The 18,096-nt window shown below is 48.3% G+C and overlaps 2 protein-coding genes across 5 annotated transcripts in view; one reads left to right on the top strand and one right to left on the bottom strand.

Moving 5' to 3' along the window:
* The first annotated feature begins 746 nt into the window (after positions 1-746).
* NAGPA (N-acetylglucosamine-1-phosphodiester alpha-N-acetylglucosaminidase) lies at positions 747-11,074 on the top strand. The gene is made up of 11 exons (XM_065030981.1): positions 747-903; positions 1,662-2,147; positions 3,878-4,017; positions 4,563-4,671; positions 4,985-5,113; positions 5,940-6,148; positions 7,215-7,262; positions 7,612-7,740; positions 8,870-9,001; positions 9,111-9,171; positions 9,781-11,074. The coding sequence occupies exons 1-11, from the start codon at positions 779-781 to the stop codon at positions 10,013-10,015; spliced, it is 1,803 nt and encodes a 600-aa protein (XP_064887053.1). The 5' UTR covers positions 747-778; the 3' UTR covers positions 10,016-11,074.
* A 335-nt stretch (positions 11,075-11,409) lies between these two features.
* The window catches only part of SEC14L5 (SEC14 like lipid binding 5), a 37,998-nt gene continuing 31,311 nt past the window's right edge, over positions 11,410-18,096 (bottom strand). For all 4 annotated transcript variants that reach the window (XM_065030978.1, XM_065030979.1, XM_065030980.1 and 1 more), the window contains 3 exons: positions 17,172-17,417; positions 15,938-16,116; positions 11,410-14,779 (listed from right to left, as the gene is read on the bottom strand). In XM_065030978.1, coding sequence (XP_064887050.1) covers positions 14,674-14,779; positions 15,938-16,116; positions 17,172-17,417 — 531 coding nt within the window. In that variant the 3' untranslated portion in view covers positions 11,410-14,673. The remainder of the gene's footprint in view (positions 14,780-15,937; positions 16,117-17,171; positions 17,418-18,096) is intronic.

Here is an 18,096-nt window from a genome sequence, read left to right as displayed (position 1 = left end):
AAAGTAGGTTCCCTTACCACTGTTAACAAAATAGTTATTTGACTCAAAGTAGAATTATGCAGATTAGAAAGATAAACACTTTTGCTGAAAATGTGGGGTCTGGCTGGCTAAAGAATAAATAAAAATAATTACCCTACAGGCAGATACAGCAAAAGAGGATTTGCTTTTTTAATTCCTGTATTTGACTTGGATATTTCTTGAAAGATAAAATTCCCAGATTAGTAAACTAAGGCTCTCTGAGTTTTCATCATAACTCTGTTAGCAGAGGTGGATCACAGAGTCACAGCTAGGAAAACCTTGAGCTGACAGAATATACTGTCACACCACCTCCCCCCCAGTTTAGATATTTTGCCCTTCTGGAAAATGGACAAAATCCTAATCATCCCAATGAGGATGATGAAGCTATAGTGGCTGTGAAGGCCGTGTTTACTTTGTTGCATGCAAGACAGGTGTCAGAGTCTGTCAGAGACGGGGATGAGAAGGTGCCAGACCCTGCAGAGCAGAGAGCGTGTGCCCGTGAGGCGGCAGCTGATTCAGACACACCTGCGTCAACCACACAGAGACAGGCCACAGCTTATCACTGAAACAACAGCTTTTAAACGTCTTTCTTTCAATCTTTCTAGTCACCAATGTTTTCGTAACTCGCAGTTCCCAGCACCGCCCGGCTTCACGGAATGAGGGGGCGACGAGAAACGGCCCCGGGCCCCGGGCGCTGGGGCTGCGCCGCCGCCGGCCGGCAGGGGGCGCCCCGCCAACGCCGCCCCTGAGCGCCGCCAAGATGGCGGTTTGCGGAGCCGCGGGCGGGGGCCGGGGGCGGCGGCGGCCGCCGGTGCCGGCGGGGCGGGCGGTGGTGGCCGCCGCGCTGGCGGCGCTCGGCTGGCTGCAGGCGGCGCGCGGCGCCGGGTGAGTGTCTGCGCGGGTGCGCGGGGCGGTGGCAGCCCCGGAGGTCCCTTCCCCGCCGGGAGCGCCGCTCCCCGCTGGGGCTGTGGCCGGGCGCCGCCGAGCCGGTGCCCCGGGGGCAGCTTGGTGGTGCGGGTTCTTCGCGGGACTGGGCCCCTTAAGCCGGGGTGGGTTACAGCGGTACCGGGGACTCGCGGGGGCAGAGGAGGAGCGGGGCCGGGTGTCGTGAGGCCTTTGCCGCCCCGCCACGCCGGGCAGCCCGTGTCCCGCCGCGGTGCAGACGCGCTCTGCCGGGGCAGCCCGGGACAACGGCGCTTTCGCACTGAAGAAGAAATAATTCAAAAACGATCCGCGTCTGGAACAGCTCTGCTGTGGGGACAGGCTGAGAGAGTTGGGGTGTTCAGCTGGAGAAGAGAAGGCTCTGGGAAGACCTTATTTACAGCCCTGTAAGAAAGATGGGGACGGACTTTTTAGCAGGGCCTGTTGTAATAGGACAAGGAGTGATGATTTAAGTTAAAAGAGGGGAGATTCAGGTTAGACATGAAGAAGAAATTTTTTTACAATGAGGGTGGTGAAACACCGACCCAGGTTGCCCAGAGAGGTGGTGGATGCCCCATCCCTGGAGACATCCCAGGCCAGGCTGGACGGGGCTCTGAGCAACCTGATCTGGTGAAGATGTCCCTGCTCATGGCAGGGGTTGGACTGGATGAGCTTTGAAGGTCCCTTCCATCCCAAACCATTCTGTGATTCTATGATTGCAGGAGCCCCCCCAGTGACCCTCTGCTGCAGCCGTATTTCCCCTACCAGCATGGCCCCCGGCACCACCACCAGCACGTCAGGGACTGTCAGCCTGTCAAGTATGGCAACGTGACACACGAAGCTTGGCCCAGTGACAACAGGACAGGTGGCCCAGTGGCTGTCACCAGAACATTTGTTTCTTACATCCCCCCAGAGGGTGATCACCGCAAGGTGGTCTATGGCCACTTCACTTTTGTGAGGAACCCCCTGAGGACCTTCTCTGTGCTAGAGCCGGGTGGCACAGGGGGCTGCCAGGATCAACGCAGAGTCACTGTGGAAGAGACCGCAAAGCTCAGGAAGTGTCTGGTGGCCCAGAATGGTGGGTACTTCAACATGGAAACAGGAGAGTGTCTTGGGAATGTTGTGAGCGATGGGAAGCTGGTGAGGAACTCTGGAGGACTGCAAAATGCTCAGTTCGGCATCCGGAAGGACGGCACCATGGTGTTTGGGTAAGAACTTGAGGGATGTTCGGAGAGTGCTCACTCCCCTGAAGAATCACTGAGGCAGAAAGTTCTGCCCAGGGACTGACTTCTTGGCCTCTCAGTTACAGTGCAAGGAAGCTTTGAACACTTAAATTAGGGCTGTCTGGAAGCTGCTGTGTCTGTTGGCTGCATTTTTCACCCTTCTGTTAGCCCATTCCCACTTGTCCTCAGACCTCAACCAGCAAGGGCCCCTGCAAAGCCAAACTGACTGTACAAAGCCGGGGCTTTAGCACGCAACCCTTCCCTGGCAGCCCTGAGGACCACGGCCTTGATTTGTGTGGCAGTGGGGCTGGTGGAGTTGGTGACATGTCCACTTTATTGAGGAGGCTTCTGCCGAGGGAACCAACAGCAACTGCGAGGTCACTGTTTAATCCTTAATCTCAGCTCTGCCCTGCTTCCCTCCTGCTCTGACAGGATTTCCCATGTTAAATGGACTTAGGGCCCCGTGTGAGCTGTTGTCTGCTCAGTGTCTTTGTGGCTTGCAAAACATGACACTGGAAATAGTTTTGGTGTAAATAATTTGGACTGTCATGGCAGCGGGGAAGGTAATTTGCACTTGACCCTTTAACAGTGTATCACGATCAGTAGGTCGGTGCCCCAGGGCACATTGTTAGCCCCCACCTAGCAAAGATGCTGCCTCTGCCACCTAGAGTGGCGATGAGTAATTGCACGCTTTGAAAGCTGACTGTTTATTAGTCTGTGCTCAAGCTGCTGTGTAATTTGATCGGTTTTGAGCTGTGTTCATTTTGTCTTTGTGTTCCCTTCACATGGGTAAGGGGATTTCTTCTTGCATGTTTTCCATTCAGGTATTTTCAATTACACTTTTCTACAGAGCATGGAGCTTTGTTCGGTTGCAATCATGGGTACTAAAAAACTAAAAGTTGAGCATCCAGCTCCCCCAAGACGTGTCTGGAACACGCAGAGCAGTCAGTTCTGAACCAAAAACCGCTGGCAGAGCTGACAGCGAGAGCACAGCTGTCCGACCCCAGCCTTCGCTGCTGTTCTCTCCAGCATCAGGTTCTGATGAGGCAAATGGTACTCAGCACCCTAATTCTTGGGAGAAGAATATCCCTTGGGAAGCACTGCATAGTGCCACACAACGCCAATTGTGGAAATGGTAGCTGGACAGTCCTTTTACTGTCTGACTGTTCAGGGAAAGGTTTTCCTGTCTGCGGGAGCAGAGGAAACTCTTTCCCAGACAAAGGGGAGCAGTTACCATCCGGCAGTGTCTTCTCCTCTGGGCAGCTGTAGGCAGACTGGATGCAGTTGCTGAAAACCCTCTCAAAAGCTATTTGCTGTCACTGTGTTGCAGAGTGGAAGCTGTCAGACAGTAAGATGTTACAGCTGCTTCCACAAATCCCCGAGTATTGGCAATGGCTCTGCCCTCGTGCTCTGCCAGGTGCTTTCTGCCATTATTACCCTGGCTCAGGTCCACTGGCCGCATTGTTGGCAGGAGTTGTTTCATGCACAGTGGCCTGGGACCATCATTAACAGTGGTTATGTGCAGAACAGTGGAAAACAGGGTCTGTTCTGGCTGCTACAGTGATGTTTTGCACTGCTTGGCCTCTAGTTTTGGATGCAGCGATCCTTCATTCAGCCACCTTTTCCCCTTCTCCCTGCTTCTGGAGCCTGCTGGCAGCAGAAGAGGCTTTTACATGACACTGCTGTGACTGTGGGTCTTCTGCTCTCTTTCCTAGTTACCTGTCTGAAGAAGATGTCCTGGATCAAGCAAACCCTTTCATGCAACTTGTGAGTGGGGTAGTTTGGCTACTAAGAGATGGAGAGGTGTACATCAGTCAGAGTCAAAAGGCTGAGTGTGATGAAATTCAAACCACAGGTGAATATTGTAAAGCCTGGCTTCAGCCTGGGTATAGACTGTCCTTTTGATGGGGCTGCTGGAAGGAGGGGGTAGCAGTGGAAACTATGTTGTCTAGTTGCAGTTTGCTACTCAGTTAAGAGGTCCAAATTTCTGCTGTGTTGCTTTACACTGAGTCTGTGGCAAGTGTATTACGAGACATAGGCAAGATGAGGTTGCACTCTCTGCTCAGGGTTGTTGAATGGTGGGGACTGTAAATGGTGGTGGCATGATTGGTAATAATACTTGTCCAGAGAAACTCAAAGCAGATGCCTCTTACAGGACTTTAAAACCAAGGGTTTCTGAATCCCTTTCCTTGTCCCCGTGCCAGACAAAAACTTAGCAAGAGTGCTTCTAGAAATGTTATTCCTAGATGGGCTTGGATGAACAAGAGGAACCTGAGCTCTGTTCTCATGGTGTTTCAGTTTAGATGAGCTCCTTGCTGGGAACTGTTTTGCAGACAGATGTGTCTAAACAGCCAGTTCTGTCACCCAGCTGGTGTGTGAATTACCCCCTCTCCTGCACAGGAACCTTCGACAGGTTCATCAATGTGATATCAGCCAGGACTGCGGTTGGACATGACAAGCAGGGGCGGCTGGTCCTGGTTCATGTGGATGGACAGACAGAGTCCAGAGGGTAAGGCCAGGGTTGTGGTAAGGTCTTGGGGCAGGTGCAAGATTGGTCTTTACATACTGTCACTGGAACTGGAAGGACTCTGCAGCTGCCAGTCGTGTGTTTTAAGGCAGAGGCTCACATCAAGGTCAGCTGAAGACACCGCTGTTCGGCATCTTTCTGGCAGAGCCAGGAAAGGCTAATGCAGCTTCCAGGCAGTGGGTCAACGTGCCCAGGATGGGAGATGGTCCCCTGCCTCTGAGGAGAGGGATTGCAGCACAGCAGCTTCATTGGAGTCAAATAGCATGAAGGAACAATGAACTGTTTGCTTTTGCAGGGTCAACCTCTGGGAAATGGCTGAATTTCTGAAGCAGCAGGGAATCATCAATGCTATCAACCTGGATGGTGGAGGGTCTGCAACGCTGGTCTTAAATGGGACCCTTGCAAGCTACCCATCTGAGCACTGGTAGGTGCTGGCGGCACATGCCCAGGGCTGCATGAGTAACCATGCGGCTTTGTTAGGGTGCAGAGCTTGGTTCTGCCCCTCTGCTCTGCAAGGGGGTTGCTCTGCGTTGTTGGGAGTTCACAATGTAAAGGCAAGTGACAGGTTAGTGACTACATACCTTTTCTACTTAGTCATCAGAGATTGAAGTTTAGCTGTTTTCAGACACACAGCAAAGCTGTTGTCATGACTGAGTGACCTGACGTGGGAATCAGATAAGGGACCAGCTCTTAACACTGGCAGATTCAGAGCTGCATGTTCACAGGAATTAGCAAAGATCTGTCAACAGCTTATTATTATGGAAGAGAAACAGGGATGTGGAGACTGTTCCCTGCCTCACGTGAGAGTACCTAAAGGATATTTTACTTTAAATGAAGCTTTTTAGTCATTTCTGACTGGAAACATGAAGGGTTTAAAATTCAGTTTGTACTCTGACAGTTGAAAGCCACACATTGCTGTAACTGCAAAGATGTCACATATCAAAGCAAATAATATTCAAGAAAAGGCGTGTTGAATGGCCAAGTTAGGGAAGGTTGGGCTGCTTAAAGGGAGACCTTGCTTGCATGTTGCTTTCTGTAATGCCATGTTTGAAATGACTAACTCCAACAGGAGTTAACAGTTAAAACATTGACTTAAATCTAGATTTATGTTTATATTTTCTCATTATTAATGTTCCTACTTACCAACATGAATCAACATGAAAAATTTTGTGTTATATTGACTGATTTCACATAGAGCTGGGAGCAGCACAGGGCTTGCACACCTGATGGGACCTGTCTTCTATCCCCAGCTCCTTTGACAGCATGTGGCGTTGCCCTCGGAGCATCTCGACTGTCGTGTGTATCCACGAGCCTGCCTGCGAGCCTGCAGACTGCAGCGGGCACGGGGACTGCGTGGAAGGGCAGTGCCACTGCTCGGGGGACTTCTGGAGAGGCCCAGCCTGTGACATCTTGGACTGTGGCGCTTCCAACTGCAGCCTGCATGGTGTCTGCACCGACTGTGAGTCACTGCGCTGCCCGGGGCGGTGCCAGTGGGTGCCCGTGGGTGGCTCCCAGCATGCCTGGGTTGTGTGTACGTGGGAATATCACTCACCTGCCCACAAAGCACCACGATGGGGCCTCAGCGTGTCACGATGTGCAGTCCTGGCTGGTCCATGGAGTTATTTCTCAGCCTGAACTGACACCAGCAGCAGCTGCTTCCCTTACTGCAGAGAGCAGTGCTCTCTGGAGAGGCCTCCAGCCCTGGGTGCTCATGGGTGCCAATGGTCTGGCCAGCCCTGGAAGCCGGCGGTGCTGTGGCCTCAGCCCTTGGCTCACCTCCTGGTGTCCATTCCCTCCAGCATCTGAGGCAGCAGTGGAGACAGTCACAACACGTTGCCTTTAGGAGGCAGCAGGAGTGCCAGGCTGGGGCTCAGCACTGGGAACTGGACCTGTACTAGGACTTGACTTCAAACTCCATGCCTCAGTTTCCCTTTCTACACCCTGGGGTTGTGCTTCCGAGTTGTTTGTCACTCTGCTGGTGGGAAGGGCAGCGTATTATGCTGTTTGGCAAAGCAGCTGAGTTCTGCCCCGTCCCCCCTTATTGTTCCTTCTTGACTGTCCTGCTTCATTATTTTTTCAAGTGTGCAATTGCTGTTCTTCCACAAACTTGTTTTGACTCTCAGGACTGCCGTAACGTGCACCCCCAGCTTCTGCTCTTCTGGCCCTGCTCAATCTTGTTTTCCTGTTTCTTTGCTATCTCCCTGATTGAACTCACAGCCAAGTTTGCACCAGTGAGGTGACTGGTCAGAGCTCAGTGAGTGCAGGTGTTGCTAATAGCTGACTCAGAGTTAATCTGTTGAAATACAGTCCACAGGAGGTTCTGCTGTGTTTGGCAGCTGTAACAGGTGCATATTTGAACACAACCTGTGTGTGAGTTTGGGATTCCTCTTCTATGGGTTCCTAGCAGAGACAAGGAAAGTTAAGAAGGCACCTCAAGAAGTAGAAGTTCCTAGTTTTAAGTTTCTGCTATTAAATTTCTAAGTCTTTATCTGTTGTTGTTAATGCCTGTTTGTGTGTTTGCACAGCTGGATGCCTGTGTGATGCTGGCTGGATTGGCAGCAACTGCAGTGAAGGTAATTCTGACTTGCACTCCAGTTCTCCCTAGCTGGCGAAAGGACAGTGTGAGCCACTTCCTAACAGCTGGCTGCAGCAGTGGGTGGCTCCTCACGGGGAGCAGTGAAGGGAAAGGCTACACAGTGTGCTGCACCTTTTTGTCACTGTGAGTTTAATTGCAGCCTGAGCATCTTAAGAGCGGCTTGGTGTGAAGCACTTTAAGGCCTTGCTCAAGGCACAGACTTAGCTACTGTTCAGTGAGCAGCCCTCACCCCCTCGTGCCAGTGACTGCTCTGTGGGTGTAAGTGTGGGTGGGATTGATGCCTTCCTAATGAGGGCCCTGACGAGATCTCTGCCTGTCTCCTGTAGCTTGTGCTGCCGGTTTCTATGGGCCTGCTTGCACCCAGAAGTGCCAGTGCCAGAACGGTGGCTTGTGTGACCCCGTGCACGGAGCCTGTTCCTGCCCAGCTGGGTACTACGGCACCAGCTGTGAGCAAGGTAAGCGCTGCTCTGGATAACAGCGTGGAGAGAGGCTTTTGTCACATCTGAGCCACCACTTGCAGGCAAAGCAGGTGCAAGGTCTGCCAGGCAGGCTCAGGCCTGAGCTTCACGGCTGGAGCATAACATGCCATCTCCTGGCTCTTAAGGGCTTGTCTGTCCTACCCAAACTGGCCAAAGGAAAAGGAGGGAGCAGAGAGGAAAGAGGAGTTTTATTGGTCATTAGGAAATTGTAGATTCCTGTAGAGTCTCTGCCCCAAAGAGCTGCATTGGTTTCCCAAGCTTGTGAGTATAGAACATGAATATCCTTCACTTGAGGGTGCTGCACCAGGCTCTGCCTGTAGCTCGGGCTTCAGGTGATCCAAGTCAGTGACTGTGAAATGCGCCAAAGGGCCGTTCTGGCTGACAACCTTTGAACTCCGGCTGTGTACGTGCTAGTGCTGACAGAGCTGGTGATGCTCTCGATTGTGTAACCACACCAGCTGGTCTGCAGTACTCAAGGCCCCCGTGTATCTGAGTGAACAGCCTGCTCTGGTGACAGGACAAGTTAATTACAGCGTGGGTGTAAACTTCTTGTGTGCATGGTTACGTTAGTGATGCTTTGTTCCCAACCTAGGAACACTCAGCCAGCCTAATCCTTGTTTTACAAAATCTTCTCTGTGAAGTAAACAAAATAACAGCAGTTAACTTGCAGTTTGGTGCTTTCAGGCTGGAGGAAGCAGGGTGGGCAGGTAGCATGGCTTTGTCAGGCTGCAGGAAAGCTGGGGCCCTGCCTGCTCAGCACAGCCACAGAGCCCACTGCACGTGTGTGCTTGGACACGAGTGCATGCTTCCCTTCAGGAACTGTGCCCGATGTCTTCCTCCACCTCTGCTTAGGAGCCAAACAGCAGGGATGTGGTTCAGGTATGATGGGAAATGGATGGGAGGCAAGGCCAGAGAGTGCTGTGCAGCACAAACCCCTCAGTGAGATGTAGGTGAGGTTTGAGCCTCTCCTGAAGCTCTGAGCCAGTGTGGCTGGGGGAACAGGCCCGGCTGAGCTGGGGGCAGGAGTGCTGCAGTGATAGACTGGATGGTTTCGAAGCACGTGGAGCATGGACAGTGACCAGTTTCTTTGCAATCAATTCCCCAGAGTGTCCCATGGGCTGGTATGGGCCAAACTGCCAGAAACAATGTGCGTGTGAACACACGTGTCCCTGTGACCGGGAGACAGGCAGCTGCAACGTCACCTATGAACTGGCAGTACAGGACCAGTTAAACAAAGGTACCTCTAAGTACAGTGGTTATGTTTTTAAAACAAAGCTGGGAGAGCACCTTTGGTGCATAATGTTCTGTTTGTGGAGTTATCAGCGCTCTTATTCTTTGTTTTCTAGCTGGTCGGTGTTGGGCATCCCAAAGTAAGGGAAGGAGCAAAGAGAAGTTCTCTCTGTCAGAGTAAGTGTGTAATAATCATTGTATACATGTATACATATGCAGTTGGTCTGTTCCAGCAGCTGCTCACTGTGAGACTGGGCTGTTCACACCTCCTGGCTGTGCCAGGCCATGTGTCAGACCTGCTGCTTCTTTGCCCAAAGCATCTGTGTTCTAACTTCATTACATCACCTGCAGCTCTCATTACGGGAAGGATGAGAATGTGGAAGGTAAAGGGATGGAAACCTCATCATAAGACGAGTGCTGAGCTGAGAGTTTGTGCTCTGAGCTTGGTGCTCTGCAGCTTAAACCAGAGCTCCCTTTCCTCTCTCCTGCTGTACTGTACACTCAAACAGCCAGGGACAGGTCCCAGACCAGAGCTCAGCCTCTCTAGTATTGGTGAAGCTCCTGTCACTCTGCAGGCACAGCTGGTCACTTGGAAACTAAAAACATCCCTTTGCTCTGGCTGCCAGGGGCTTTCACAGGGCATGCTCTCACCTGCCTCAGAGCAGAACCACAAGCTTGCAATGACAGAGAAAGGAATACAAACCATGAGAAGTCATTTGCCTGGTGAGAACATGGAAAAGCAGGTCAAGAGATGTCGCTAATGTGGATTTTTCTTCTGTCTGACAGAAAAACCTGGATCTCCCTGACCGCTGTCTTGGCTCTGCTTCTCATGATTAGTGCCATGGGGAACATCAGCCTTTTTCTCAGGTCCAGGTCGGAGAGGCAGCATAAGAGCGGTGACTATCTCTACCACCCCCTGAGGGAGATGAACGGGGAAGCCAGTCACACCTCCACATCTGCTGCCTGCGAGACAGAAGATGCTCCAGACCAAAGTGAGGCACTCCTCCTGAGTCCTGGATGAGGAGAGATGGGGCATTTCACTCAGCACTGACTGTTACAGAGGATGTTGTACCTGGCGTGGTAAACTGTGACTAACCCAAGAGCAGCCACAAGATACCTCAGTCCAAGAGACACCCTTGTTTCTGGCTCAGCTTCCCTGCTGCTGCTCCACCTGGAGCAACCAGCTCTGTGTAATGAGCTGCCACAAAAAGCTGCAGGGCACAAGCCACGGGGCCAGGTTCCACACACAAAAGGGAATAAGGGAGTTCCACTGCTGCGGCAGGAAGGGAAATGGGCTGGTTTCCTCCCATACTTGAGGAATGTAAGCCCTGAGCACTTCAGAGAGCTCCCTTCTCACCTGAGCAGTGGTATTTTTAAGATACAGGATAAATTGCCTGTAGCATAAAGCTAGGCGTAAGGATGTTGTAGTCTGTAACTGTGTGCTCCTCCCTGGTAAACTCAGATTTTTATCAGAAAACTGAAAAACAGTTGTTATAACATGTAGAAAGAGGTGCAGCACACAATGAAACCCCAGCAGGAGGTTCCAAGGCTGACACATGGGGTTGGGCCTTTCTTGCACCTGACTTTCTCCACCTGGTCTGTGGTGGCTGCAGGGCCAGAGTGTTTTCTTACTAAATCCTTAGTCCTAGGAGCAGCCTAACAGGTGCTTGATGAGCACTGCATTTCTGGTAGGTTCTTGCAGTACAACAGTAAGGACTTGAAACAACCCAACATCCTGAACATCTCAGCTGGAAATCAGATGTTTTAGCAGAATACATCCTTGCACAATGCAGTAAGAAAAAAAACATCACTACCACAAACAAAAAAACAATGTATTAGAGTTTGCTTCCATGTGAGGGAAAACTGTCCTTTCATGTGCTACTTTAATGCTGCAAAGCGAGGGTTTAAAGCCTGTCTGAGCCTGAATATTAACATTATTATGCACTCTTTTTATCTCTCCAAGTAAAGGATATGTAACTTTTGTGCTGCTGGCATCAAATCAACCTGTAAACAGAAGATTCTATTTTTCTATTATTTACAGATGACTATTTGAAACTTGAATAAAGTCTATTACAACTAACTGCCTGAAACTCAAATTCTTAATACTCAGCTGCAGAAGATACAATCCTTTCCCAGTTAATCTCTGTTGGCCATTAAAACCTAGTGGGCCCTTTTCATTTTAAATAACCAAGTACATTGCAGGATGTCTTGTAGCAGCCTACTCTGTGCTATGAAAATGAACAAAAAAAATGCTGGTTCTACAGGGAAATGAAATAACATCTTAGTTAAAGTGTAGAAATAACCTAATAAAAAGCAAGATTTATCTCCATTTCTGTGGGTAAAGAGAACAGCACATGTGTGTAAATGTTCAGAGCTTACCACAATTTGGACAGTTGCATCAAACAATCAGACATGTTCATTAAAGATGCTTTTTTATTTCCAACATACAGAGATGTACAGCACCTACCAATACTCAACTAAGTACATTTGTTGTCAAGTAACACGTTACTTGGGGTTTTTTGGCTGAGAAAATTCAGGACTTCAATATATAAAAACGAAGACAGTTGCAAGGGAGAGAAAGTACGTCCTTGCTAAAAATAAAATTAATGCCCAATTAACTTGTAACTAATAGCTTAGAATTGGATGCTGATATAATTAAAAACCAATACTTGTCACAAGATTCTAATGTAGCCTTCCAAGAGAGAAATAATCAGGTGTAAGAATCATCACAAAGATGCTGGAAGAATATCAAAGCTCATAGCACGCAGGAATCTCTGACAAATGCTTGTCAGCTTTAGTCCTTGCAGTCTGAGAGCTCTGTTTCTTGCATTATTTGGCTCACAGTATAAACATTTCAGATATTAAAGAAGGGTGAGCTAGGAGAATGCACTGTGAAGTCAGGGATTCCTCTGACACCAGCACAGGTGGCTGTAGCTACTGCATCAACCCATGGCAGCGTCACACCTGAACTGGCACAGGGTCACACCGCTTCCCACCAGGAATTCCAAGTTGCAGTAAGTGTTACAGATTTAACATGACAGGATTACAGCATTTTCAAAACCTTTCGATGAATTAATCAATAGGGGATTATAAAATGGCCCTTCCTGGGCCAGAGTGTCCCTTGGTTCCCCCCCAAGGTGAAGCTGTTCCACCTACCAGACTTAAAAAAGCCCTTTTCAAACCTGAAAGATGGCAAAATGTTGCCAAAATGACTCTGTTACTGCATTCCAGCTTTGCCCCGAGTCTAGCCTGACATCGCTCTTCAATGTGTGCCCACTGGTGACGTGCTCCCTGTTCGCCTTTCCCAGTCCTGCTGGGACAGAAGCCAGTAAATGGTCAGATGGGGCAAACCTGTAGAATTGCTAAGAATAAAGGTTTCACATATGGCCACATTTCATTGTAAACAATGGCACAACCCTTTGTACCTCCAGCACAGCGTCCTCTCTCTCTCGATCTCATATCAAACATGGCAACAGCTCTTTGAGGTAGGTATCATGTTTTGCATACAGAATATTTGAAACAGGGGGAAGCCCCGATTTACTGAGGAGCCAGTTCCCTGAACACAGCCCAGGCTCACTGACCTGCCGGGGTGCTGCAAAGAAAACAGCGTGTTTTATTTTTTAAAGCACACTGATTTTAGCAGGGGAAGAAGGTGGTTTAGAATTCCGCTTCTCTTGTATCTGCATTTCACAAAGTCAGGTTTAAAAAGCACAGCATCAGCCAGAACATTCAGGCTGCTGCTCCCTTTCTCCTGTTACATTAACATTCAGGGAAAGAAGAATCCATATTGGATTATTTTACTTAGTGGCTAAGTAAATTGGTAGGTAGAACAAACCCAGCAATTTTGCTTAAAATTGACAAGGGAGAGATCACAAGCTGCCTCCCAAACAGATGTGTGCAGTAACCTCTCATGGGGCAGAGGAGCCGTAGCACCTAGGAGCAAGAGGAAGAACCAGGGCTGTGGAAGCCCCGGAGCCAGGAGCAGAACCAGCACCAGCCCTTCCTAGCTCAGTCTGAGACCTGCCAGGGGTGCCGAGCTCCAGGTGCCTCACCAGCAAGAGTTAAACACACAAAACTTGCCCTCACCATCCTCCCATAGGCAGCAGATCTGTGCAGGGGTGACCTTGTGCTGGTGGGGAAGGGTCTTCACACAGCACAGCTGGATCCAAAAGCAGGTATCTGTCCACACCGCAAGTCCTGCACATGTGCTAGCTGCAAATCCTGTCTAACAGCAGCTGAATCTGTTACACCAATTCTCATTTTGTTGTCACCCAGACAAGAACACGTATAACTTTGCTACCCAACCCAATCAGCGGATCACCACCACCTTTGCTATACATCTGCCCTGTGGAACAATCAGGGCGGATTATGGAAAAACATAGTATTTTTGGTGTGTCAAAGATGCGCTATCTTCTTGCAACTCCTGAAACCAATTCTTGCTTCTTAAACCTAAGAAAAATGCCTCTAGAGTACAAAAAGCATGGGACTAACCTTACCGTGTAGGAGAAGAGGAGACACAGCCCTTACCCCAAGTGCTATGTACAATACAGCCCTTTACGCAAGAACATCCAGCTATCACAGAACAGTAGAAACCAAGGAGAGAGATTTCTCGGGATTGAAGACAATCAGTTATTCCTTTCTAAAACAAAATTTGTCCCATTAAAAAAGCTGACTGCATTTAATAAATAGCCATTTCTGAAATTATAAATAAGTTAAAAATTAATTTAAAATAAGCTAGTATTTGAATAAATACATTTCAGTAAGTGCTTAAATACATACATGCCTTTTTTAAAAGTTTTCTCTTCAAGTTAGCTTATGTTTTAAAGAAGTAAGTTCTATAATACTGCCATAAAATTTTGTGCCTTCAGGAAATAAAATATTGCTTTTCTTAGCCCTTTATAATTCAATTCAGTTCCCATCCACTTCGACAGGATGGGTCAGATCTACTCATTATTGCTTGTAAACCTGAGGAAAAAGGAAAAATAGTCTGTCTTTAAGAAAGATGCTGCTTATGGGCAGCTTGTTCTCTGCCTGTACTTTCTAGAAAGCCATTTTGATTTTTGTATCTTAGTGGGTTAAAAAAATCCAACACATTTCCCAATAGCATCCTGTCAGATCGGAAGAGGTTTTAGGTTTGACCTGGAACTGACTTCTGAAACGTCCAATGTGTATTACAGTATTTACAGTTTGTGCCAAGTCCCTGCACCTCAAGTGCCCATTTTACTTTCTGATGTGTAATTGGTACCCTGGGCACCCAGAAAACTAGACTAGTTTTGCTACACATGAATAATCTAGTCCTACAGATCAAACAGATAAGGCAACATCAGTCTCCTCTACCACACGCAGGAAAAGGACTGATTGGAAAGAGCCCTTTAAAGTTGAGTAATACACAGATTCATGCAAACTGACATTCATCCAAAAAACACAATTTGTGAAAAAGACTACTGAGAAGTAGGCATCTGATATAAAATTTCTAAATCTGCCATTTGAGTTCTAAGTTTTTATGTTCCAAATAGCCCCCGAAGCCTCTCTGTGTCCAAATGGCTTCTGCGAGTGGTCACACGAACGACTGCCCCAAGGCTCAGCCCCTGGAGGCTCTTTGGTTTGGTGCACAGAGCAGCTCTGGGGCGGCCAGGAAGCCCTGAGTGATTTTTCCTTGCTGCTGTAGCCTTGGTCCTGCTATCTGGAAAGATGGGAGCTGCTCTGGGACTGGCTGGAAGATGATGTGGCTCCACTCAGCTGGGAAAAGCCGCTGTTGCAAGATTCCAGGCTCGACACAGATCCCCTGGGATAAAACAAACCAGATGTATTTGTTAGGAAGGCAGCTATTAAAGGATAAACTGTATATCTGACAGGAGATCAACTTACGCTCTACAATGCTTGCAAAATTTTATTTTTTGTCCCATCGGTTTCAGGTTTGCCTCTAAGAATCTCAGAGTTCCTTTGTGTCATGATGAAAAATTTATCACAGACATTTTTTCTTAGCTACAGATATGATACCTTGTCTCTTGCAGTTATTCTGGGAGCGGGACACAGCTGGAGCCTCTGCGGGGCTGCAGTCACAGCCCCTGAGCAGAACAGAAAGCCCAAGAGCGCTCCGAATGCAGCACAGCTCAGCGAACGCAGCTGCCACCACCAACCTGAGAGCTGCAGCCTGCTAAGCATGAGAGTCCCAGCTTCAACATGTCCAGCCATGGTCTTCAGCTCCTCCTACCAAAGCAGACTGGGCTCACTGTAGCTGTGACTGCCTACTGTTCCTGACACATTTTATGCAGGTAGAGCAACAAGGAACAGGTTTGAGTGGCTGGAGTGAGGGATTTGCTGCTGCTCTGACTCCACAGGATCCAGCCAGGTCACATTCTCAAGATTGCTATCTGCCCACCTGCAAGTCTGGTCTACCTAACACTTCCTCCAACTCCTAGTGAAAGGTCAAGTACTTGCAAAGAATTCAAATTACTCTGTGGTTTAAAAAGTAATTTTTGCATCAAAGGCTAGGCAAATCTGGCCAGCGTGGATGGATTCACTTATTCAGAAAGCACTCTCCAAGTCACAACTGATATCCTTCTCAAGTGCCAAATGAAATATATATAAAATAGCCCAGTTGATACTTGTTAAGTTCCTACAAAAGTAACTTCTAAAACGTTCCTAAGATCAAAAAACTCCTCCGTGAAAAACCTCCCACTCAGCAGGTAGCTGTAAGCAAGAACTGAAGCACAAATTGCACTGGTGAATGTACAGCCAAGGGGTTCCTTATTACCCACAGGACTAAAGGGGATTCCTTGCACAAAAAGCCACTAAGTTTTTGCCAGTCTAACTCATCATCACTGAAACACACACCCTGTGGGGTTCATTGGTATCCAGATGTTTAACTCTCACTCAGTCCCTCTCATTCAGCTTCTCTATTGCAAGTTCTCCAGTAACTCTCCTCCTGTAGATCTCCTACCTGAAGTCCTTGGATGCAAGAACCTCATAGTAGTATATGAGCTTGCACTTGTGACTGGAAACTTGCAGAGAGGCAAGAACATCATCCACGCGAGGGAGGCTGGTGCCAGAACACGGCACAGGGCCGTGCATTTTCCACTGGAGAATGTAAAAGCCAGGCCAGCGAGTCACATGTGATCCCTGGAAGACAAAGTGCCATCAAGTGACTACCAGGTCTCTTAAGAACTAGATGAATGACTTGGCAAAGTCAAAAGAAACTACTGAGCTGACTGCTTTTGGGAACACACATCATTCACTTCTTTTACATGTCTAAGCCACACTTCTGTAATTCCAGTAAAAAAAAAAATTGTTATTTTCAATTAGCTTTTTACTAAGGTGTCCTGGTTTTGTTAAAAACAAGTTTCTCTTTTAGTGAATTTGCCTGTCAGCTAAAGCCTTCATATTAACTGCATTTTCCTGGAGAACCAGACACATGTTTTGGTAAACCTAGCAATGGAATGCAAACTTATTGATAAGCACAGATGGACATCTTGCAAGAGGGGCGACGAGAAGCAAGTGAGCAAGAAACTGACCAACTGTGTATAACATTCCATTCACGTGAATACTTCATATAAAGTGGGAGATCACGAGGATCTCGTCCCTTTTCCCTGCTGCTTATGGCCGACATTAGAAGAGGACCTTGCTAGTCATCCCAGTGAACTGAGGCCTAGTGAGAGACTGCATCCAGCTCCGATTGGCTGCAGAGTCTAATCCAGGACTTCGGCTGCTGGCTCTGCAGTTGCTGAGACTTTCAAGATCGGTTTTGTATATTTTGTATTATTTTCTCTATTCTTATTAGTAGCATTAGTAAAACATCTTTAATTTTTTCCAACTCTCTTCACTCTGTGCTTCTTTTCCTCCCAATCGCCTCTCCTTAGTGAAAAGGGGGAAGAGGGAGGGGGAAGTGTGGGAGGGGGAAAGGGGGTTAACAATACATCTGCCAGGGTTTTATTGTCACCCCGCAATCTTAACCCTTGACATAAGGATTACGGCATCCCTTTTCCAACGGCTCACTCTAACTTAGGACTGCAATAGCAGCCACTTTCACAGGGAATGCAGAGAATGATGACCACAGCAATTATTTCCAAGCAATATGTAATTTCCCACACCATTAATTCCACCCCCTCCCCACCACCAGGCCATTTCAGAGTTTGCTAGGACTGTACGATCCATATCAGGACCCAAACACATCTGACCTGGATACTCTCTCCTTCCCGGCAAACCAGTGGAGACTCCATACGGCTGTAATCCACCCCAAGGACCCACGTCTTATCAATTAGCTGCATATTGTCCCCAGCAGAAGAGGTACTTGCTAACGTGGCTTCTTTATGACTTGTTTGAGGAGCTCGTTTGGAGTGAAAGAGGCTGAACACCACATCTCCCTTCAGGATGTCAAAGTCCCAGGTGATGACTGATTCCCCTTCCAGAATCTCCACCACTACCTAAGAAGGGAAAAGAACAAGCACATTGTAAAGATTCAGGTCTTCTGGAGGCAGCCAGCATGTCCCTCCCAACTCTGCAATCACGCCTTTCTCTGCAGTCCTTCAGTCAGGCTGTTGGTCTTGATTCCTAAGGAGGATACAGACTGGTTCCCATTGCCACAGCACATCTGTGTACATCTTGGGCATTTTTAGCCCATCTCTCCCCTGTATCAGATTTACTTGTAAATCATTTACTAGTCCTAGGAAAGCCTCCATTGAACCAAAGCAAAGCATTCAGGACACAGCACAGAATGCCTTGAGTCGCACTGCACTCCCAAAGGCACTGCTGCCTTTGTGGGAGTCTAAGCAAGCCAAACCAGTTACTCAAAATCACCAAAGCTAGTGGACTGTTTTGACATTCAAGTCCTCCTTTTTTGGACATTCTCTTTTCTTATGATCCCCCCATCAGGATGTTCCCAGTACACACCTTCTTATATCACCACCATTACTGTGCTGACTATGTCACTGAGAACGGAAGCTGTACTATCAGAATGGAAATGGAGGGAACTTCATTTCCCCAAAAAGAGGAAGAAAGTGCATCTTACAGAAGGTCAGGCCATAGTAGATACAAGAGACACTGCTTTTCAAATTGCTGTTCTGAACTTCCACATTTCTAGCTGTTAGCTAGCCTTAGCCTTCC

This window comes from Columba livia, chromosome 15 (assembly GCF_036013475.1).
Source record: "Columba livia isolate bColLiv1 breed racing homer chromosome 15, bColLiv1.pat.W.v2, whole genome shotgun sequence".
Taxonomy (NCBI): Eukaryota; Metazoa; Chordata; class Aves; order Columbiformes; family Columbidae; genus Columba; species Columba livia.
Note: the sequence above shows the minus strand (reverse complement) of the source record. Positions and strands in the feature narration are given on the sequence as shown.